The sequence below is a fragment of the Nothobranchius furzeri genome, chromosome 2 (assembly GCF_043380555.1).
Source record: "Nothobranchius furzeri strain GRZ-AD chromosome 2, NfurGRZ-RIMD1, whole genome shotgun sequence".
NCBI lineage: Eukaryota > Metazoa > Chordata > Actinopteri > Cyprinodontiformes > Nothobranchiidae > Nothobranchius > Nothobranchius furzeri.
The window spans coordinates 27276552-27300167 of NC_091742.1; the positions used below are offsets into that span (position 1 = coordinate 27276552).

Sequence of the window (23616 nt, forward strand, 5' to 3'; positions counted from 1 at the left end):
GCTGCTCTCTTTGTTTTTTCAAAAGCAGAATTTAAAAGTTCAAGCGTTCAGCTCCAAAAACCTTTAAACTCGCTTATCTGGCTGAAGCTCACATGTGGGCTTTATGTCAAATCGATTTTTCATTCAATTTTTAATTTTCTTGCAGTTTAAAAGCATAATAACTCAGTTTGGGCATTGACAGCTGAGGAATGTAAACATCAGTCTTGACCTCTGACCCTACCTCCCTCCCAAAGGGACAGAAGGTCGATAACCAGCCGTTGGATCTGTCAGATGATGAAGATGATGAGCTGAGGGAGCAGCTGGACATGCACTCCATCATCGTGTCGTGCATCAACGATGAGCCGCTCTTCACAGCTGAACAGGTAACCACATCGAACACGGCGCCTGCAGGAGTCGCCGTCCTGCATCGGCTTACTGGTAACGTTCAGAAAGACTTCACGTGTCTCCGTGGCCGCGCCAGGTCATCGAGGAGCTCGAAGAGATGATGCAGGAGTCTCCCGACCCCGACGACGACGAGAGTCCCTCCCAGTCCGACCGGTCCGTGCTGTCTCAGGACCTGGGCGCTCTGCAGCGCTCCGGCTCCAACAGCAGCTACGAGGAGTGTGAGTACCACTGCACGCACGTGCAAACACGTCAGCGGGAACATCTCCGTCTCGCGCGTAACGTGCTTGTGACACATTTCACAGTTATCTGAATAATGAGGCAAACTACAAGCGGACCAGCACATGCTGTGTGCACGTGATGATGCTCTCATGTAATCGGTGGCGAATGCTGTGTGTTGTCCCAAACGTTACGTAATCACATATAATTAGATGACCTGAATGTCTAAAGCACCAAATGGTGATGTTACATCATACAGAACATTTGTATCTATTATTATTTACATACACGTCTTCCTGTGCTCCTCAGGTCTGCGCCAGCTGTCCGTGTCGGAGCTCAACCAGACCCTGGAGGAAGTGGAGGCCGCCATCCGCCGCTACAGCGAGGAGCTGATCCAGGCTCTGGCTCTGAGAGAGGAACTCGACTTTGAAAAGGAGGTAACCAGGATTCGATCGCGATTTGGTTTAGACTCATAGCTGGTTGGAGGTCAAAGAGTCGCTCGCATGTTTATTTTTGCCTTTGAGTAGTTCTGACGGGATCCCAAAATAGAACCCTCCAGGCGGAGGGAATAAGTGGAATAGTTCAGACTGAGAATTCAACAAAATACCCAGAAATAACAAACAGAAGCTCAGTATCATGAAAACGATTCACCAGGAAGCGTTCGTTTTTCTGATTCCCATGCAGCTCTGGCAGATTCTGGCCGATCATGATTCATCCTAAAGAGCTATAACAAAAGGACCGGTTGATGAGTTTGGAAGTAAAACTTCATTAAGGACTTTCAGATTTCCCAGTTATGAATATTGGCTAACTCTGATTTTACGCTCATCTTCAACAGTTTGCAAAAGTCATGGCGGCGTGAACTCCTTCAGCTGAAATCATTTCCCTTCAAACCAAAGAACGTGCGACTGAAGCGACATCTTGACGGGCCGATTTAGGGCGGCTCAATTCATCGAATTTTAACCACAATTACAATCTGAGTTTTGAACGATTAGAAAACTAAAACGAGCCGATAATTTGCTCCTCCTTCTCGCGCTGCTCCGTGTTACAAATCAAGCGCTCGTCCCACCGCGTTGCCAACTTTGCGACTTTTCAGACCCTCTTGTTGACTTTTTAAATCCTAAAAGTACCGTGCGAACAACAAAGAAGCATTCTGGTAACCCTGCAGGTTAGCTAAACACTCAACCTGCGCTACGGACAGACCTTCCGTACATTAGGGGAAGGGGAGGTGTGTGTCGTGATAGAAACAGCTCACAGAACCGGCTCCCTCTTGGGTGGCCAGAGTGAAAAAAAAACTACAAAATGTGTGCGTGCGGCATGTTGAACACTCACATGCAGCTTGCCCCTGCGTTGCTGTGAGATGGGGTTGGGGGGTGGGGGGTTGCAGCACACCTCCCATCGCTGCCTGGGACAATAATTACATGATGGCACCTGTTAGTAAATAGTTTAGAAATAGATAGAATTAAATTTCTCACACTGATAAATATTAACTCTTCTCTCTGAGCGACACGTTGCTGGTTCACTTCCCTACAGCACCGCTGGATGGGTCTAAATAATTATTACGCAACATTTTAGTTTATATGTTTGTATTAATTTATATTACAAATGCACTGTATGATTCTTGCTGTCAGTGTTTGCAAGCTTGGGTCTGTACTGGGCACGCTTAAATAAGTGAAATCTCAGCCTCATAAAGAATGAGCAATTGGCCTTTTTTATACTATAGGAGTCAGGAGTTGTTTTTGTGATTATTTTGTTTCTTTTTCTTGCTTTTTGTTGTCCTGATTGTGTCGTTTTGCATTTTTATGACAGAATAAATAACTAAATGGATAAATAAAATCAACATTAATTTAAAAATCCTCTTAAATAATCGAGATTTCAATTTCAGTCAAAAACAATTGTGATTATCATTGTTGCCGTAGTCGAGCAGCCCCGGGCTGTTTGGTGGGTTATTTCAGGAGCTACAGCAGAGCGTTGTCTCCGCAGGTGAAGAACAGCTTCATCTCGCTGCTGATCGATGTGCAGAACAAGCAGAAGGAGCACCGCGAGCTGCTGCGGAAGAAGAAGAAGATCAGGAGCACGACCACGACGGGGCCCGACGGCCAGAGGACGGTCAGCATGCACATACCGGGCACGGTGAGCTGAAAACACGCACGCAAACACACACTCACACACTCCTATATGAGGAGGGGTGATGCGTCCCGCTGTCTGGGAGGGTCGAAGCCTTTTTCTTCTTCATCTTCTCCTCCTTCCTTTTCCTCCTCGTAGCTCCTCACCCTGGAGGGACTCTCCAGTGTGGTTCAGAACAGCCTCCGTCAAACTTTTGGCTCTGCAGGAGGGGACAAACAGGTGCCCCCCCCCCAGTGATCTGCTGCTTCCTTCTCCCATCCTCCGGCATGCTCACATCCGTTATCTAGTGTCACCTTTTCTTTACTCCTCACAGCACTTCTTTGTTTTCCACCTGTAACGTTCTTTCAGTTGCTTTGTTTTCATTTAAAATCTTTCTCTGTTTGACCGTTTTGGTGTTAAAGTCGTGCTACTGATGCAGCTTTTTATTTTTGTTCCAACATCACAGCTGAAGTACGATCAGCGGCTCATGAAACGTTCAATGTTTTAGTGTTTTCTGTGGGGTTTTTTTCTCAGTATTTGACCACGGTGATCCCTTATGAGAAGAAAGCGGGTTCTCCGTCTGTAGAAGACCTCCAGATCCTCACAAAGAGTGAGTCGGATCAGCACCACACAAGTCCAGACACCAGCTATCTGTTTAAACGTTTGTTTTTCCTCTCCACACCAGTCCTCCACGCCATGAGGGACGACAGCGAGAAGGTTCCCGCCCTCCTAACAGACTACATCCTCAAAGGTAAACACTTGCACCTGCTAACCCATGCTAATGTTAAGCAGGTCCATATGATCTCCTTATATGACCCAAAGATCATCAGAGCACTTAATCTGAAGCTAGTTGTAAATAGGAAACTATTTAAAGGTTGAATGCATAGAAACATATCTCAGTTTGGCGTAGCCAGACATGCTGCTAGGCCTCATGTCTAGGGTCGTCACGGTGTGAAAATGTACCCTCGCGGTTATTGTGACCAAAATTATCACGGTTTTCGGTATTATCGCGGTATTTTTTTTAAACGTGCTACATTTTCAGACAACTAAATAAACCCTGTATATCAGGAAATATTGTCCTCAGTTTGTGTCTAAATTTTGCCTAAAATGTGTTATTTTGTAATTATGTTGTTTATTTGTTTACATTTTTCCCCTTTAGTCTTTAAAATACCAATATTTGCCCATAACTTCTTATTTTTTGTCTGTTTGATGTCATCATTTTAAAAATATTAGATCAGATGATACTCAGTACTCAAGTAGCCTTCTAATCAGATACTTTTTTACCCTTACTTGAGTAATAAACCCTATATCAGGAAAATATCGTCCTCGGTTTGTGTCCTTCCAGTGAGCTTTGCAGATGTGGGAAAATGTCATCAGGCAGTAATCGTTGTTAAATTCATAATTATTCTCGGAGAGAGACCAACTCTTATCTGCCCCTGGGAGCCCCGTAATGCATAGCGTCATTTCAACATGGCGGTGTCCGCGACACGGTTTATATGCAGGTAGCGGCGCTGCGGCTGCTTTATATAGCGACTCGTTGCATTCTCCCTCAACCCAAATCCTCGGATCACGCATTTTAGCTAAAACGCTAACGTTAGCTTGCCTTGCGTTGACTGTAGAGTTGTGGGTGATGGTCACGCAGATGTGTCATGAGATTTGAAGCGTTGCTGCCTTTCACAGACACTTTTTCTGCTCGTGCTGCAAACAGGATAGCTGTCTTCTATCAGCTGTCCCTCGGCATTCTTCAGATATCCAAAAGATGCCCGTACTTCCCACTTTGTCTTCTTTGAGGGATAAAAAATGTCCTCCTGAGCGCTGCCGTCTCCTCCTTTGGCCATTATTTCAGCTTTAGCTTCAAGAAAGTTTTGGTTGTAAACAACAAAGTGCGCATGTGCCGCCGGCAACTTCAGCAGATGATACGGTGGCTGGTAAGGGTCACCGCGCCTACACAGCAGCCACGGTAATCCACCAAGATAATATAGTTTTTAAAAACAAGACGGTTATTATTTAGGGATGTAAGAAAATAACGATATGGCAATATATCGTGATATTTTTTCCAGCAATATTATATCATTATTCAAAAGCTGTGTATCAGAAATGTCGATATGGCAATATATCGTGATATTTTTTCCTGCGATTCTTACATCGATATTAAAAAGCCGTGTATCTAATTCTTGAAAGAATTTACATGCAAACATTTGTGTATTTTCTTTTTGTTTTGTGCAATTCAATCACCACCCGCTAGTTGGCAGCAGTGTGCGACGGGTTTTGTTTCCACCATTGAAATGTAAATCCCTCCATCATGGTTCAGATACCTCATGTTAAACATGTTACGTATCGGTTTGGACTGTTTATTGAACATTCTTACAATAAATTCAGTAAAAAAAAAATTGCTTGTAACGTCTGACTGAATGTATCGCAATATATCGTGATATGTCGTATCGCCAGAATTTCAAAAATACACATCCCTATTATTATTGTCAACTTTTACCGGGGTTTACCGCTACACCGGTCACCGTGACAACCCTACTCATGTCTACAATAAAAAATACTTTTTAACCTATTATTTTATCTGGTTTATTTGGAATTCGTGACCATGAATACAAACGATAATGAAGGAACACCAAACCCACCATACAAACACATTTATGATGTTTTTTTTCTTAAAATTCACAACGAAAAATATGTTCATAAAATAAATATGCAAAAGTAAAAACCAACAACTTTACATTTTTATTTTATCCCCATCAGATATTAAGATATTAACGTTTAAAACTTCTGCAGTTCTGTGTCCCACGTAGACCCTCTGGGATCCGTCTGCTGGAACCGCAGCGTTTTGGTAAACTCCACATCCAAACCTGCATATTTCCTTCTGGATTCTAGTCATTTTCTTTCCATTTTTTGTGTTTTCTAATCTTATTCTTCATTTTTAAACTCTAGATCTGTATTTTTTTTTTTTATTGTGATATTTTTTGTGCTTGAGTGATTCATCCCTGTGTATCGCGTCATGATGCCAGTAATCAGTGTTATCCTGAACGCCTCACTTCCTGATTGGCCAGGAGCTCTGGATCATGAGTTGTTGTTTTTTTTTTCTTCACTTTATTTTGCTAATCAAATACATTTGCCTGTGCGTGGCTGCCTGGAAGGAAAAAACAAACATCCTGGTGCGAAGCGTGAATCGGACGCGAGCCGTTCGCTTCACAAAAACTTTGCACGATTTTGAAAAAGAAGATCACAGGGGGAACCGTTTGGTTTAACGTGTGTTTAGTTGTCGCGCGTTCGTTTGTGGGTTTAAAAAGGCTGAATGTGGATGTTGGAATATTTGATCCCATCGGGACAAACTGCACAGTTTCAGATGTTTTTACTGTTTAAAAAAGGGTCAAAAAGGGTTGAAGCGATGGCTGAATGATCAAAAGTGTAAAGCATATTTTTGAATCAGTTTTTTAGTAAGAATTGAGATGTTGTAATTATTTTTATGTGACCCTATCAGACCTCAGAGAGACCTCACCCCACTAGAGTTTGTATTGTTAGGTTAGTTTTACATCAGGTGCTTGGCTGGATGTGGGCATCATCTGTTATTTCACCTGTAAGGATGTTTTAGTAGCACTTTTTACACAGTAAGTGATCCGGTCATGTGGTACCGCAGAATACGACGGGCTGTTAATCCCCACACTAGATACAAGAAATCAGTTTAAAGGAGTATTCCAGTGACTACTTTAGCTTCTCTTTTTTTTTTTCTTGTATAAAATTTGAGGGAAAACTCGTGAAGTGTCACCAAAACCCTCATCGTGAACTTAAAGGAGCAGTTTGGGCAATTCTAAACTGTGAAGTACGGGAATAGATCCAACAGGACTGATGAGCTAACGTCTAGTTCCTGTACAGCCAAGGCCAAAGGAGTATTAAGCTTGGTTTATGCTTGACGCATTCACTTTCCGTGCGGTGATGCGGCTCGCGGATGGAACGTGCTTCACAACTCGCAGCTTTTATGGTTCATGCGGCTCGTCTCTGCGGTGAGCCAATATTCTCCCAAACTGTAGGGGGCAGTATGGAGCTCTACGGCATGCATCCAACACTACACCATAGTAGAAGTAGAAATTACTGTTGTTTACAACATGGCATTTCAGCATTTTTAACAGCGTTCTCATCTTTTCCGACAGTGCGAGCTATTTCTCTCCAAGACTTATAAACATGTTGATCACGGTGATCTCTGAGAATCATACAAATGTCTGTATTTACGAACCTCTGCCATACTAGTTCTTGCCGGTCCACCATGTTTTTCCGCGTCCGTCCGTCCGCGTGGTTAGAAATTTTCCGAGGTGCGCGTTGCGGAAATTTTGGGCCGTGCGGAGGCGCGGTGGAGGGGCGTGGTTGTTAAAATGACGCAACTTTTCCGTGCGGACCTCGCGGACGCGTCAAGCATAAACCAACCTTTAAATGCCTGTGATCCTGGATTGTCATGGCGAGTTGATGCAAACTTAATTTAAAAAAAAATCCACTTTCACAATTTTAGAACAAATGGATTATGGTGAATTTACTTGAATTTTGCAGCTTCAATTTTTCAAGTTGGGGGTTGGGGGGGGGGGGGGGCAGGGACACGGACAACAAATCTGTGAAATTTTGTGCAGTTTTATTACATGTTTATTACATGTTTACAATTTGTTTGAACAGTAATAAAAAGAATCGTACCAGACATTGCTGAAGTTACACATGTTCTAAGATACGTTATTAATCCCAGAGGGAAATTAGAGTTTCAGTACACACAATTCTGAGATCAGACATACATACATGGGCAAAGACATGACAAGAATTGGTGACTGTGTTGGTGACTTGTTTACGAGGATAGAGTCAGGTGGAGGGGAAAAAAGGCACTTCAGTTACCCTCCACAGGGAGGGCAGCTTTGCTATGCAAAAAAAGCACCTCAGACAGAAATGCAACAGACTTCAGACATCACACAACACAAGTGTCCACTAGGTGGGGTGGTGGAGGTTGGGACTCTCCACACGTCAGTGCATGCAGCCGCGATAAGCGGCGCATGTCACCTCCGTTTGGACAGGGGAGGGAGGTCGTTGGGGTTTGGAGGGCACAGTGACTCCTGGAACGATACAGCGGCCTTCACAGCTCGCAGTCCCGCCCAGACTGGGATAGGGAGACAGAGTTGCCATGGCGACGGCAGCATTCCACATTTCTTCTGAAGGGGGAGGATTCGTTTCAGCCTCACAGGCTCAAGGGCACCAGATTCAGATTAGAAATTGTTTTGGGGCCAGACAGAGATAATTTCCTCTCTGTCTTAAAAGTTCTGTTGGTCCTCAACCTCTCGAAATCCCAATAATGGCGTTATTAATCTATCCCAATCCGTGCTGATTCGTCCACTCGCTCCTTGATCACATCCGTCTTTTGTGCCAACGCACAAATCTCGGCCAAAGTTCCAAGCTTACGACTCATCTCGACAATTATATGAGTTTGTGCGTTCACAGCGCGGTTTAATCCATCCCTGAGCTCCGGGAAAGAGCCAATATTGCTCGACAGCTCGTTAATTTTCCGGTAAGCCAGGTAACCGCTCAGGCCAAACAGCAGGAAACCTGACACCAACAACATGAATATCCAGACGTCTTCAGAATCCTCTACAGACAGCTGAGAGAGGCAACTCAGGCTCCACTGTTTCCAGGAGTCCATGATGTGTCCAGCTGGATCTGTCCCAGATGGGCACCCGGGAGCCCCTTCTCCCGTTCTCATCGTTGAAAAAATGTTGTCAATCTCGTTGAGAGACCAACTGACCAGGTCCACTTTAGTAATTTCAGTTTCCAGAAAAAATGCAGAAGCGCCGTGCACCCAGAGACAGACAAAGAGCCTTGGGATACGATGGGGAGGAGGGGAGAAAAAAAGCATCTGTACTCTCCAAGAGCCGGAAGCCACCCTTGTTGCTTGTATTGAAACTACATTTAAACTAGCCGTTAGCCCATCAGTCCTCTTCAACATGAGTGCAATTTTTCTCCGTTCAAAAAGTGACGCCATCTTCTGCAACTGGTGTGATAGTGACGACGTTATGATCAAATAATTTCTTTATATTTTAAAATGAAGTAGATTAGCTTAAGACAACAATACAAATGTGTGCAATTCCAGTATTTAGTTTAAAAAACCCTTCTGCATTGCTAAATGTTTAACAAAGCTATTACTCATTTGGTTAAAGTCAGACTTTTTGCATTTTTGTTCCAAATTTTTTATTATGATTTACGTCGTCGTCTTCCTCCGCTTATCCGGGTCCGGGTCGCGGGGGTAGCATCCCAACTAGGGAGCTCCAGACTGTCCTCTCCCCGGCCACCTCCACCAGCTCCTCCGGCAGGACCCCAAGGCGTTCCCGGACCAGATTGGAGATGTAACCTCTCCAACGTGTCCTGGGTCGACCCGGGGGCCTCCTGCCGGCAGGACATGCCCGAAACACCTCCCCAGGGAGGCGTCCAGGAGGCATCCTGACCAGATGCCCAAACCACCTCAACTGGCTCCTTTCGATCCGGAGGAGCAGCGGTTCTACTCCGAGTCCCTCCCGAATGTCCGAGCTCCTCACCCTATCTCTAAGGCTGAGCCCGGCCACCCTACGGAGGAAACTCATTTCGGCCGCTTGTATCCGCGATCTCGTTCTTTCAGTCATTACCCAAAGCTCATGACCATAGGTGAGGATTGGGACGTAGATCGACCGGTAAATCGAGAGCCTGGCTTTCTGGCTCAGCTCCCTCTTCACCACGACAGATCGGCTCAGCGTCCGCATCGCTGCAGACGCCGAACCAATCCGCCTGTCGATCTCCCGATCCCTCCTACCCTCACTCGTGAACAAGACCCCGAGATACTTAAACTCCTCCACTTGAGGTAGGACCACTCCCCCGACCCGGAGTTGGCAAGCCACCCTTTTCCGGTCGAGAACCATGGTCTCAGATTTGGAGGTGCTGATCCTCATCCCAGCCGCTTCACACTCGGCCGCGAACCTACCCAGCAAGAGCTATTAGCAGCTATTGTAGATTATAATTTACATTTTGTTAAATATTCAGATTATTTCATCATACCAATGTCATCAAGCCATTAAATAAAATATAATGTATTTTATATTTAAATGCTTATTCAATATTTAATACCCAATAATTACATGTAAAGTAACAGGAACGGTAATATAAAGTAAAAACTTCCTATTATAAATCTTGCAGGAAAAATAAATCACTGGAATACCCCCCCACCCACCTACCTCCTCCTCCTCCATCACACACACACTCACACACACAGTGTCCTATTGGTCAGTCAGAGCATTCAAGTCCAGATCACCTGCTGTGTCTCACCTGATCGGGTCTAGGTTACCTCTCAGGTACTGTCGTCTGTGTTTTAGATCATGTTGGGATACGGAGACGGTGCTGTGGTTCATGTCAGTAAACTTAGTAGAGGCTGTGGTTCACTCAGTCCAGATGGCGGTGAGAGACTCAGAGGGCGGATGTGGAGGTAGATTGCACAGTAGGTCACTAAAATCTAACGTTTGTGTTGATTATGATTATTGTAGTGAAGCTAAAGCTCACAGTGCTACCAGTTTGTGTGTGACGTGTTTCTACAGATGCCAGCCATGAAAACATTTTCAACCCAGCATGTTCTGCATGCACTTTACTGCTGCAAGCACATTTCAATGTTCCGTGTATTTTTATGTTTACATGCATCGATATCACACTAAAGGGAGTGAGTGCGTCGTGCAGAAGAAGTGAAAGGGGAATTAAAATTCTTGTAGGGTTTGAGAAAGCCTCTGTTTGTACAAATCTGGTGGATCCGGTACTTAAGTGAAGTTGGTTTGCGAAACATCGGTGTTTTTTTATTTTTATTGTGTTTTTATTTTGTAAATGAACTCCGCACCGAGGTCAAAGAAGGATCTCAGCCCAGAACTTCATCTGGGTTCTTTTAACAAGCAAACATATCGATTTAGAGATTTATATTTGTAGAACAAAAAATACAAGAGGCTGCCTTTGTAAATGCCTGATTTTAGTTTTTGTACATTTGAATAAACTCATGTTCTTAATGCAATATGGCCTCCCTAGCTGGGGTTTCTATGTTTACTGTCTCACGTGGTACTGCAGTGTAATAATTTATTAAATGAATGTTTGTTTTGTAACCATGTTTCATGACTGTAATGGTACAAATGGACTGTGCCCACAATGCATTGCAAATCATTTCAAATTAAAAGATGTCAAAAGATGTATGTTTGTTTTCACTTATTTTTTGACGCATGTCTGAACGTAAACATGTTTCCTGGTCGCTACAGAATGTGGAATGAGTCAAATATTAATCCTCATGAAATTTTATAAACTCCATAAGGTTCAGAATAGGGGTTGTATGAACTAGTCGACTAGTCGACTTCACGGCTCTGTAGTGACTTTTTATGCCTGTCATCGACTAGTCGGTGTCACGTGATAATGACTGACAAGATGCAGTCCTCGGAAAAGACAGCAGGTGATGAGCCCCTGCGCGTCGGGAGGTGGAGGCAACGCGCTGTGCCAGAGCGTCGGTACTGACACCCGCCGTAAAACGGACATTTAACCAAACTGTGACCTTTTCCCTCTTGCAATTTAACCTTCCCCTCACCCCCATCCTAATCTTAACCAGCTTGCGCATGCAAAGCTCTGATCATTGACGTGCGCTCCAGACATCTGCGTCCTGAGCACTGCCAAATCAGGTGTCACCACCTCAAAAACAAATTAAACGCGATCGTTCATGTCGGCTCATTTCCTTTAATGTTTTCTGTCTGTTATTTGTGCCTGATGCGTTTCGCTGCTGCGGAGCGAGGCGCATCACCTGTTTTATCCTCCGGTGACACACCCCCAAAATTCCACTATCTCCACTCCGCTCCGGCACGAACTCCGCAGCAAAAACGGTCCCGTTGTAGTCGGCCGGCGAAGCAGCGGCACTCCGCTGTTTTAGCGGTCGGTAGATCTTTTAGAACTGCAGTTCAAAGGTAACTCATGAGGTGAATATATATGAAGGCAGGTAGCAGTTTCTCTTTAGGATTGAGAGGAGATGCAGGAAGATAATAAACAGACAGGACAGAAAAACAGTCAAATAAAAACAAGTTAGTATTTGTACCTGCTGGTTGCAACAAACAGACACCATTGAAGGTAATCAGAAGTGAGGAACAGAAAATGAAATAATTATTTTAATGTTTAGAGCAGCAGGAACTCCGAGAGGCTGCAGGCGCATCAGTGAGTTTGCGGCCGCTGTGCAGGGGGAGGGGGGAGAGGGCTGAAGCAGGGGGAGGGGGGAGAGGGCTGAAGCAGAAACTAACGTTGTTAAAAGAAATGTGTTTAACTTTGAAAATGTGGGCGCAATTTTAATTGTCAAAAACTCCAGCGAACATACCGACCCCCCCGTGCCGCTTCAGGTGTATGACGTCATCAACGACTAGTCGAAGTCGACTCGATTTTCATTACTTGACTGTCGACATTAAAAAAAATTAAGTCATGCAGCCCCTAGTTCAGACTAGTAGTCAGATCATTTATAATTATTTAGAAAGTCTCTTTTTGTCTTGGAAAATGAACTTAGTCCACAAAACGCACATTTCTGCTTCATTTGTAAAGAAGTTTATAAGTGAGTACCAGGATCGCCTTACCCTATAGCTCTTTAAGGGTTAATCGCATTTGTTTTCACACAAACTACATGTTGGTCTTTAATCAACATAAATGTAAAACCCAGTGGTTAAATTGGGAGTAAAATCATAATTAAATCATATTTTTAATTTTGCTGCTGCTCAACATTTTAAAAAGTATAAATCTCAACAGTTTTGTGGATGTTTTAGTTAGAGCAGCATTAATTAATACGAATAATTCTCAAATACATTGAAAGGTTCTTTTTTTGTCTGAAGTGTTTGTATTTCCCTAATTTGAGGTAAACGTTTTTTTAATTTATATTATTTTGTCAAGAAGGGCAGCAAAGAAGCCGCTTCTCTAAGAGCAGCATCAGCGGAGGACTTGGGTAAAAGTCACATTTTCTGATTGATGATCCATCTGGATAAAGGTTCGTCTGCAGAAGAGAGGGTGTGGCTATCATCATGCTAACAGTCAACTTTGCTTTGGAATTAGCTTTCATTTTTTTTGCTGATTGCCAACTGTGTCTCCCCCTAAATGGTGAACATGGTAGTTCTATGGATAACCTGATGGACCGCCTGTCCAAGGTTGAGAGGTGGTTGCTGGCAAATGTTTTGTGCCTCAGTGAGGACAAGACAGGTAGTCCTATTCCGACCTAATGGCCGCATCGGCCGCCTCGTATGATTGTAGACCGTGAATTCCAGGGTAGAAACAGCTATTGGGAAGCTTGGAGTCAAACTTGATAATGCCCCGGGCTTTGATGCCCATGTAAATAGAATTGTGTCTTCTTTTTATAATCTGCGTTGTAAAGCTAAAACAAAACCATTCCTGACAAGACACGACTTGGAGACAGTAGTTCGTGCTTTTATTACAGATCGAATTGACTACTGCGACTCCATCCTATTTGGGATGAGCAGGGCAACTCCAGCAAGACTACAATTGGTGCAAAATGCGGCTGCAAATTTTCCAGTGGACAAAAATAAATATGACCGTGCTTCTCCAGTCTCGACGTCCTTGCACTGGCTGCCTGTGCATTTCAGAATTTCATGGGTTGGCTCCATCGTACCTGCGGACACTGATACAGTCCTATACCCCGGCACGGGCACTTCGCTCAGACTTGTCTTTTGCTCTCAGTCCTAAGACACAAGGAGGCAGGGCGTTCTCTGTGGCAGGCTCAAAACTCTGGAATGAGTTACACTGCTTTGTATGGGCTTCACTTTCGGAGTTAGTAAGACATATTTACCTTGGACCGTTAGTCTGTTTTTATTTTTTATTTGTATGTTGTTTAACTTTTCTTTTATTCTTGTTTTTAATTCCCATTCTGTTATTTTTATTGTTTCTCTGTACAGCACTTTGTTGTCACCCCGTGCCTGAAAAACGCATTCGAAATAAAGTTCGAGTTCAGTTCAGCTACAGAACAGCCGTGAATGGGACCGAAGCATCCTCCAAGAGGAACTCCTCCAATGTTTATCTTTTAAAAAACTTCCCGATTCTTTTTTTTCTTTCAAACCTTGTTTACTAAAGACGTAAGAAAATATTGGCGTGCTGACATATCGTGGTATTTGGTGTTTTCATACTGTATCGATATTTAAAAGCAGTGATTGGATTTTCATTTAGCATTTACCTGCAAACATTTACTGCATTTCTTTTGTGTGGTTAGATTCACACCCAGACTGCTAGGTGGCAGCAGATTTGATGGGACGAGATCTCGCACAGGATGTGTCTTAGAGGACTTTTCAAAATAAGATCAGTGTAACAGATTACAAGTGATACAAATCGGGCTGCCAGATTCTTACACACCCCTAAATCTAAAGCCGCTGAAAGCCAGATTAGTCCCGTTTATTACCTAGCTATATAAATAATGCACCAAGCAAACCACAGGAAAAATATTTCCGCTATCAAAGTAAATTATGCAGTTTTCAAAACTCAATGTGGAAAATATATTTGGCTCCAGATTCCCGGGCTTCACACTCCTGGACCAACGGCATCTGAACACACGTAAAATTCAGAGATGTCGGATTAGAAAATGTACGTTTTTTTAACGGACACACCAGAGCAGATGTGAACAAAAAGTGTATTTGATTTAATTTACTCCTTTAAAACCATTTTAATAACATTTCTTGAGTTGCTTCCTAAAAGTAATAAAAACTTTCTTCCAGTTGTGTCGGCGTATCAGTATTCATAAATTTTCCTCTTTCCCATCACAGTCATCCTAGTTTTCCCAGTCGTGTGTGGCTCCTCCAATGGTTTCCTCAGCTGTGGCTCCTTTTCTACCCACTGCCCTGGCTGATCAGGATGTTAAACATCCAGGCCTCGAGTCCTGTCAGGGTCAAAGGTTAGTGTCGGTGAACATGGTGTGCTCCTTCCTCACGGTGCTGAAACCTTTGATGGTGTCGACAAATTCCTCATCGTCCATAAACTAAAAGAGAGTAACAGGTTAGGTCATATTTTAGCACAACATCCTTGGAAACTAAAATTGGAAGTTAGTCGGCTTAGAACTGATCTGCATTTCTCCAAACTGAGGTCAATCAAAAAGTTATTTAGGTCGGACATTTATAACCTCTCCACAGAAAACCATTTTTCAAAATATTTCAGAGGTTCAGCTCACCATCCCGCTGTCGTGACCCGAGATGTTCGGGTCCCATATGTCGTCCTCTCCCGTGAAGGACTTCCCGTCCATCACCTGGCTGACGCTGCGTCTCAGAGAGCTCGCACTGAGCACGCCCAGTTCGTCCTGTGAAGGCTCCTCATCCAGGGGCTCACATTTAGTTTCTAAAACTTCCTGCTGGGACACACAAAGACTTCATTTTACTAACATGCAGAGCCGGAAAAGAAAAGTTGTTTTGATTGATTGAACTTGCTTCAATCTTCATGGAGAAGCCCTTCAGGGTCACGCTGCTGGAGAAGCCCGTTGTGTCGGGAACCGTGTCGAACTTAAATGAAGAGGGATGTTTTTAAGGTGGAATCTCATGCTTGGTCAAAAAGGTTCAGTTAGATAAAAATCAGCTATAGGAAACCAGGCCAAGAAGATTAGCGACAATATCCCAAAAATATGCCAAGAAATGTCAGAGACCTGTACTTTTGTCATTTTTGGACTCACGTAGAACAAAGCTATGGTTTAAAAGTAACACGATACTTTTTCAGACTCGTGGAGAAAAATATTCCTGATTGCACGAGTTTCTACTTTTTTCTTGCCAATCAGAACATAAAGACCAAGAAATAAAGCTCACCAAGACAGAGTTGCTGGGTGGATAGACAGCCATGGGGCTCCGCTTCTGCATGGGGAGGGCCACCAGAGGAGGTCTCTCCCTGGTCAAGGGGGGCTTGTTAAGAGCCTAGAGGAACATGAAGAAAAATAAGGTTTGGAGTTTTGTTCCTGCAGCTGTTTGCTGATGGAACGGTGTCTCCTACCCTGTGAAGCATGACTGCTAACATCACAGCCAGCAGCAGCAGGGCGATGGCTGTCATCACCACAATGAACCACAGCTCCTTGACCACCTGATGGTTTCTTAGGCCTCCATCTGTCCGATCATCACCACCTCCTCCTGCAGGAGGAGGGGGTTTCTGTGAATCTGGAGAGAAGAGTTATGTCATTTTTACACCACAGAGGTAGCAGATCCAGCTCCATCTGGGGGGGGTGCCAAGGTGTTCCCGGGTCAGTTCTGCTCCGAGGTCTACTCCAAGTGAGATTTGCCAGGAAAACGTCTAAAGAATGGCTGATGGATGAATGAAACACCTTTGATGATGAGCAGCAGCTCTGCTCTGACCTCCTCGTGGTGACGGCTCGTTTTGGCTGCTTGCATCCAGGATCCGACCTCAGTGCATGCTGAAGGTCATAGAATGAAGACGCCTACAGAATCACATCATCTGCAAAGAGCAGGAAATTTCCCCAGCAAGACTCCGTCCTGTTTAGCCCTGAAGGAGTTTGACCCCCTCTGGTTTTTTACTTTCAACTATTAAAAATCGATTGCAAACTTTTTTGCTAATAGAAGCTGTTATAGAATTTTTATGTTCTATTTCTTGATCATTAATTCTATTAACAATATCCTGGAAGCACACACACACACACACACACACACACATTCTTGTTACCTTGTAACTTCCCATACACACACACACACACACACTCTCTCACACATGACCTCACTCCCATTCCTTTCTTATCTTTTGTAATAAATAAACTCTGTGAGCAGAACTTTGGGGCACTTGTCTCGTGCTCTTGCCACAAATTACAATTTGGTTGTACGTCTGCTTCACCGCGTCTCTCCTTTTCTCTTCGACTACAGGAAATGGGTTTATTGATAAAATACATTGATAAAATCCCTAACAGAAGCAAAAATGTCAAAATGACTAAAACCAAAGTAGAGATTGTTTATAGTGGCATTTAAAATTGCTTAAAAAGTTACCAACAGGTTAGAAATGATTTGAATATCTTTTTTACGTTATTTCTGTGTTGCTTTATGTCCATTGTTTTTCTGAGGAAGGCGCCAGTCAGAGCCCAACTTGTCAGTGAAAATGTTAAGACAACAAACTGTGCTATTTTGTGTAATATTAAGAATGGAAACAAAGGTCAGAAATTACTTGAAATAACAAAATCAATCCAAAATGCACAAAAGTAAACAATATGAATAAAAGAAACTAACAAACCTAAAATAGTGCAAAGATGCTAAAAAGGGCACATCAACTTAAAATTTCATTTGTGTTTTGCCTGAATTTCTCTTAAAGTAGTTTAAAAATATCATACAACCGCAATATTACAACTGTAAAAATCTGTTATGGCTGCTGATTTTTATGTACCACCCAAAGGTTATTTATCAGTAGCCCCCCATTTAGTGTCCCCTTGGAAAAAAATTTGTTTGCACCCCTGGACACAAAGCATTTCATAAAAAGGCCCTCTGTCCCTCTGCTATCCACTCCAAACCCATCTGTTTCACCCTGAGCAGAGACATAAAACTGCCTTTTCTTGTTTTACATTTACATCACAAGAGAACGAAAGCCGATCACACGTGCATCAAGGAGGAAGTAAAAGCGTAACAGGAGACGTACTTGATAGCAACGACCTCATTCAGGCATCAGAAATTCTCTACGCTCAGTCGTCTTTTATAAAATATATTTTAGTCCCATTTGGATAGAGCCCACTCAGTTGATTTTACAGTTTTTTGTCAGGTTCCTGAAAGCAACACCAGTTAGTTGCATGACGATGAGTTTAATGTTGCTGCTGAAGGAGGAGAGAACTCACCAGTGCTGAGGTCCGTGGTTCAGCCTGTAGTGACTGAGACATGGATCAGGTCAAAACCCTACACATACTTGACACTTTTACATTTAAACCTGCTGCTCAAAAGAAAAATCAAAAATCAAAGGTATTATTTCTTGTCTGGGCTCGATTGTTTCTAAATAAGAGACACCAGAGCTGAACTGCATGTGTGTTCCTCTAAAACTCCCATAAGCCTTTGCTTTTCCTGGCCAGTGTCATGGTAACGGTGTCCGCTTTCAGCTCACCTGGTTGTAGGATATCACCCCACTGATACTCCTCAGTGTGTGTGTGTGTGTGTGTGTGTGTGTGTGTGTGTGTGTGTGTGTGTGTGTGTGTGTGTGTGTGTGTGTGTTCTTCACATGTACACATGGACAAACTATCAACCTAATCCTCCAATCAGGTGTGTCTAGAATTGTTTACAAAGTCCCCAAAAGCATTTATCGACAGATGCTGCTTCATATTCAGAATCACCACATGATGGCGCCAAACAGCAGCTTGTTGTTTGAAGCTCCGAAGCTGCATTGGCTCTAATCCCAACTAATATTTCACTGTAGCCCTAAAAAACAAGTTTTACTCCTCCACACAGGTTCACATGAGTCAGTAAGAAGCCGCTCCGTCATCTGAAGTGAAGCAGCCATCTGTCCTCTGAGGACTGAGCAGCATCTTCATTCGACCCACTCTCTCACTTGTTTAAGACCCGTTTTACTCCAAAAAGCTGAAATGTGACCCTAACGCAGGGGCGTGTCCAGGGAGTGGCCTGGGGTAGCACATGCCACCCTTAGAATCTGACTGGCCACCCCAGGTGCCACCACACTAAGTTCCGGTTTAAATTGACTTTACATTGTCGACAAAAGGCTTGGGTTGTTAACTCCAAAATAGTGTGTGGTAGCATGCACCTTTCACCTTGTTTTCTAGCCCAGGCATGTAATATTAATATTAATATATTTTCATATTCACATACATAGTATGTAGAGTCCCACTCAACTCCAGTTGGTGGCAGTAATGCAACAAGAAGTGACTTGCTAACCACCACAACATGCAATGTGAAACTCAAAAATTCACTAGAAAGTAAACAAATAAATAAACGATTTGTGTAAATAAATAAATAAGCATAACCACTGGTGCCACCCATGAATAAACAAGTGCTCCTCCACATGGGCCACCCCATTTTAAAAGTCCTGGACACGGCTCTGCCCTAACGTTTCAGGAGGATGTATGCAACGTCTAATTCTAACCGAGCTTCAGCTGTGAGACGAAACGGAGACAGAAACAGACTTGTTGATGAGGGGAGAGTGGGTTGTTTGATGACGAGTGGTAGATTTTTATTTTATGGTCTTTTTACCAGCAAAAAAAAGAGAAAAAATCCACACACCTCTGATCATTTGTCTCCTCAGGAACCAGATCACGTTCAAAATTTGGCCCCCGTGAGGAAACTCATTAAAGAGAAACTGCCGGCAACAAAACCGGTAAAACAACATAAAAAAACTAAAGTGATTGTTTGAATCTGTAACCACAGCCTGAGACGGTAGTACCACACACACAAATGCACGCACACACACACACACACACACATGAAGTCTCAGCACATTTGATTTATTTTTACAGAGGAGCTCTCCTCCATCTAATACCCTAATCAGCATTCACACCTTGCTGCGATGATTCGGGACAATGCGTTTTTATTGAGGAAGTGATCTCACCCTTGAGTGCCAGAATCGGCCTTTTTTACAGCCCATCTCCTCCGGGCCTCATCCATCAACGCCGCGTCTGGGCAACACAGCCGCCAGACACATACTAACTCATTTAAGGAGAGGGGACACACAAGGATACGTCACTCACCACCACTAACTCACTCACTGACAGCTGATGTGGTGAAAAGTCTCCAGCCTGGTCCAAATCCCTCGGTGCCGTGTGTGAGTTTTAACCACAGATAAATTAGGACATGTTTTGGCTTCTGTTGACAGAAACAAATGGGGCAAATAGACTCATTTGGATTTGGATTTTTCTATTGACTCAAGTCCAACTGGAAAGCAAAGACCTCTCCCTTCTCATTTATCTTTTTTAACATGTTGCTGATTAAATTAATGAGAATTCAGTTTGAATGAATTTGAATGTTTTTCTATGCATATGTACATAAAATATGAAACAATTAACCATTCTTTTATATATTTAATGGTGGGGTTGAACATGTTTCTTCAGATTCTTTGCTTGAAATGCTCGTCCCATACCGATAGCAACCAATCATTACGTGTTTATTCAAAATTGAATCATTTTAATAGTCTCCAAAATATACAATCCTGAGAAAACGTTATCCAGTCACTGAAAACTCCTGTTCTTAATGACTAGATCCTGATCCATTTAACAAACTGCACCACCGAATGTCTCGCTCCCCTCCTTGTGCACAAATTCCATGTTCTCAGCTTGGAGCAGCAACATAGGAAACAAAGCCAGAGCTGGGCTGCCCAGTGTAACGAATGGAATCTTCCATTTTGTCTGCAAATTGTACATGTTTTGTTTGCAGTCTGACATTTTTTGTTGTTGGGATACGTTTAGGTGACGGACCTGTTGTCTGTTAACACAGTCTCTATAGGCTGGTAGAGCCGGTGGCCAGTTCCTTCTGCAACATGTGTGCATGTGTGTGTGTGTGTGCCAGGATATTGACGGCTAAAAATTGCCTCTCTCATTAACACCACATGCTACATATGGCCAAGTATTCTCCCAAAAATTTCTGCTTCAATCTTGAAATTTGGTCTGCCTCTTCTCCTGCTGATTCATCAAACACAAAGTCATTCAAATGTGCAGATTGATTTGAAAAAGCATGCTTTGATCTTTGGCTGCATTGCATCACATGATATGGAGAAATATAGCTATTTGTACAGTAGTTTAATAGTTTTACTGTTTATGAGTTTAATGTCGTCATTTTAAATCCAACCGCTCGCTGCCATTGACGACTAAAGTCTTCATTTGTATTTTTTTTACTGGGCGGGCGTCGGAAAGAACCCTTGCACTGTGAGAACAAGCATCACAGCTCTAAAGCTGATCTCCCTCCGTGTATGTCACAGGTCATGTGATCAGGAAGCAGAACATCCATGTGTTAGGAGATCGTTTTGGGCCGCTGCTGCGAAAAAAGTGAGGTGCGAACCGGAAAAGCTTCTGCCGATCACAATTCGACAACGGATTCTGAAAGAGCAGGTATCACTAGAAACACGCGGATTCTTCCTGATGTAAGAGGTGAGCTTACTCTTTGTTCGGGTATATTTGATGTTGACATCATCATAGAGTGCGACGTTCTGTAACCGTACAAAAACACCCAAAAAAATCGCTGGCAGTGAGAGGCTTTTCTGACCAGGAAACGGCTGGCAGTTAATGAGTTAAAGTATCTCACGCACTAAAGATTGAGCTACCTAATCTTCCCAGAATTTTACAGAATATAATAATTTCTAGAATATTCTCAACCTAATTTTACTTACTGCTTGTATAAATTCTAATATTGTTCTATTTTTCTTCTGTTCATGTGAGTGAGTTTTTACATTTTATCATCAAGTTGAGTATTTGAGTATGTTTATCTCATGCGGTTACCATGGTTACCTTAATGAGCCACTTGCAGCAACTTTTACATTTCTTTCGATCTTGGTTCTTGTTGCTTTTCTTAAACATCTCATGTCTTTCACACATTACTATTTTATAGAAGAAAGCTAATGAATGCTGAAATTTTAATATTAGACAGTAATTGTTATTTTTTATTATTAAACTGAACCGACCTGTTTTGTTTTCTAATGATCCCATCTGCCCTGTTCCCTTTGCTGAGGACAAAGTCATTTCTCTCAGGATAAATAAAGCATTTTACTCTATCTCTATTGTTCCCTTGGGGACATTTAGCATCAATAGCTGCCTTCGCTAACAAATTCCATCAACAAAGTATTAAGCTGAATAAAAATTGCATTTTTATTTTTATTTATTTATTTTCATTGTTCCCCTTTTTTCCTCTTTTTTCTTCTTTTTTTCTCCTTTTTTCTTTTTTCCCTTTTTTTCTCATTTTTTCCCTTTTTTTTCCAAATTTTTTTTATTGCATTTTTTAAGGTGTGCTACAAAATAATGTTTTTAGATTAATTGCTTCCAAACATTTCCTTAACGTCCTAAAGGTGTTTTTTTGTGTGTGCAGCCTTTAACTAAAAGGTGACGTTGAGTCTTCTATAAATAGTGTATTAGAAGAGGGGGGTTGTTTATCTCAGGACGGCTGTGTGACACAGCGATGAGTGGGATGCCTCTGCTTCCATTAGGCTCAACAGGCAGCTGATGACCACCTCTCTCTAGGGCCACTGTTAGACTTCATTACTGCTGGCTGTTAATTATAAATCTCCATCCAACTGGGCTTGGATGGCCTAAATGTGCCATAATGGACCTCACATGGAAGTAACAGTCCATTGTCAGGCTGAGCAGAATAGACTGCACCCACTTACCAGCTCTTAATGAATCCCCTTCATAGCCACCTTGGCTTTATTGAGGAAGAAGACACTCAGATAATATGAGTTTTGCATTAAGGGGATCGTCTTTATTGCCCAAGAATCCACCTGAGAGTGAAACAGCACAGCTCATCTAGACCTCCGTTAGCATGATCAGGACATGGCAAATCTTACATCCAAAATCTGGTTTTGCTGCTTCATCTTGTCAGAAAGTACGTGCACACTTTAGTGCCACAGGGAGCCACACTTGAACCCTTTATTATATATATATTTTACCGAAAACAAATCCTAGTTTAATTCCTTCAAAAGACAAAAAAAAAACCTTCAGACTCATCACACAAACACACGCTAACAGACAGAGCGCCGTCACCGGAGTCCCCAAAACTTTATGGCTAGAAGAAAATAATTAGTGCACAAATTTGATCCTACACATTGAACGCTATGACAGAAAACACACGGAGCGCCCTCTGTTGTTCAGGACTTACATAAAAGTCATTTTCTACAGCGAAGTGATCCTCCACGTGTACGCCATCTTCCACACGGTGGTGCTGGAGCAGAGAAGCTGGAAACATATCTCACATCACTTACAAATATTTAAAATAAAAAAAAGAATCCAACGCATTTAAACACAAAAGAGGCCAGCTGAGCAGAGCCACGTTTAAATAAATAGTCTTAGCTGAGTTTCATCATAACGTTAAGTCCTCTTTCCCTGAAATAGTGTGTTAGAAGCAGGAGGTTAGACGCTGATCGCCTCCTTTAATAAATACAGAGTAGATGTAACACACAATCAGAGTTTAAACGTCTGCTGGTATAATTTCATCTTAATATCGGTTTCTACTCTTTGGCAAGACTAACAGTTTATGTTTACACACTAGAATGCAGATTTTACAGGCTTCATCCGCAGGGATCTTCAAGTATCAGGTGTTTTTCTTATGAAAAATGAAATCCTGTTTGGCATGTAACTAAATATCTGTAGAAGGCGGCTCTTCCTCTTAAACTGTCTGTCAGAAGCTTTTATTTTCCTGGTTTAAACTCACAGGAAGTAGGCGGGGCCTCATCTCTTAAGAGTCCTCCAGGCGATATGCTCCCAGAGACGGCAAATTCAAGACTTTTATTTGTCAAAATCGAACTAAAAGTGGACCGATACACAGAGTCACAGCCACAGTATTACCCATAACCCCCTCCGCTTCCTCGTATGTTGACCTCTCAGGTCGTGACGCAGCCAACAAAGAAATCTCTGTTCCCTTTCAGGCTTTTGCCTCGAGGAGTTCGAGGAATAGTTTGTGCATGGGCACGCGGCCGTCCTGTTTGATACTGCAGAAGTGCTGCACGGCTCGGGCGGCCGTCTGACGCAGGAGAGGGAGGGTCATGATCAGTTTTCCTGCACGCCGGGAATCCTCCGGGTGGTGGGCGGTCTCGTAATCCTGCAGGGATCCGTGTAGGACGTCCTGGAGCCTCTGGACTCCCTCTGAGTCCTCGATTTGCATGGAGTCTAAAGGATCCAGAGATGGACTTAGAAAAACACTATAATATGTTAAACTTGAGAAAAATGGAAAATAAAATGTAATCTTAGTACCTGAGTTTGCAAGAGCAATAGCT

At 42.9% G+C, this 23616-nt stretch overlaps 2 protein-coding genes across 18 annotated transcripts in view; one reads left to right on the forward strand and one right to left on the reverse strand.

The window, feature by feature from the left end:
• fez2b (fasciculation and elongation protein zeta 2b) overlaps positions 1-23616 on the forward strand; it is a 71395-nt gene that overhangs the window by 7221 nt on the left and 40558 nt on the right. Inside the window, exons 3-11 of one of the 14 annotated variants that reach the window (XR_011516846.1) lie at positions 234-362; positions 461-602; positions 910-1037; positions 2581-2730; positions 2863-2943; positions 3238-3313; positions 3389-3454; positions 14511-14638; positions 20617-23616. The exon at positions 20617-23616 is cut by the window's right edge and continues 5119 nt beyond it. Coding sequence is in view for 7 of the 14 variants with exons in the window: in XM_070545408.1 (XP_070401509.1) it covers positions 234-362; positions 461-602; positions 910-1037; positions 2581-2730; positions 2863-2943; positions 3238-3313; positions 3389-3582 (900 nt within the window). In the remaining 7 variants the exon portion in view is untranslated. The other 13 variants (XR_011516852.1, XM_070545425.1, XR_011516847.1 and 10 more) reach the window with 13 other exon arrangements.
• Positions 23015-23616, reverse strand: part of LOC107378048 (estrogen-related receptor gamma) — a 57059-nt gene continuing 56457 nt past the window's right edge. For 3 of the 4 annotated variants that reach the window (XM_054748242.2, XM_015948061.3, XM_054748241.2), the window contains exon 7: positions 23015-23616. This exon is cut by the window's right edge and continues 247 nt beyond it. In XM_054748242.2, the coding sequence (XP_054604217.1) occupies positions 23265-23616 (352 nt within the window). In that variant the 3' untranslated portion in view covers positions 23015-23264. The other variant, XM_015948062.3, reaches the window with a different exon arrangement.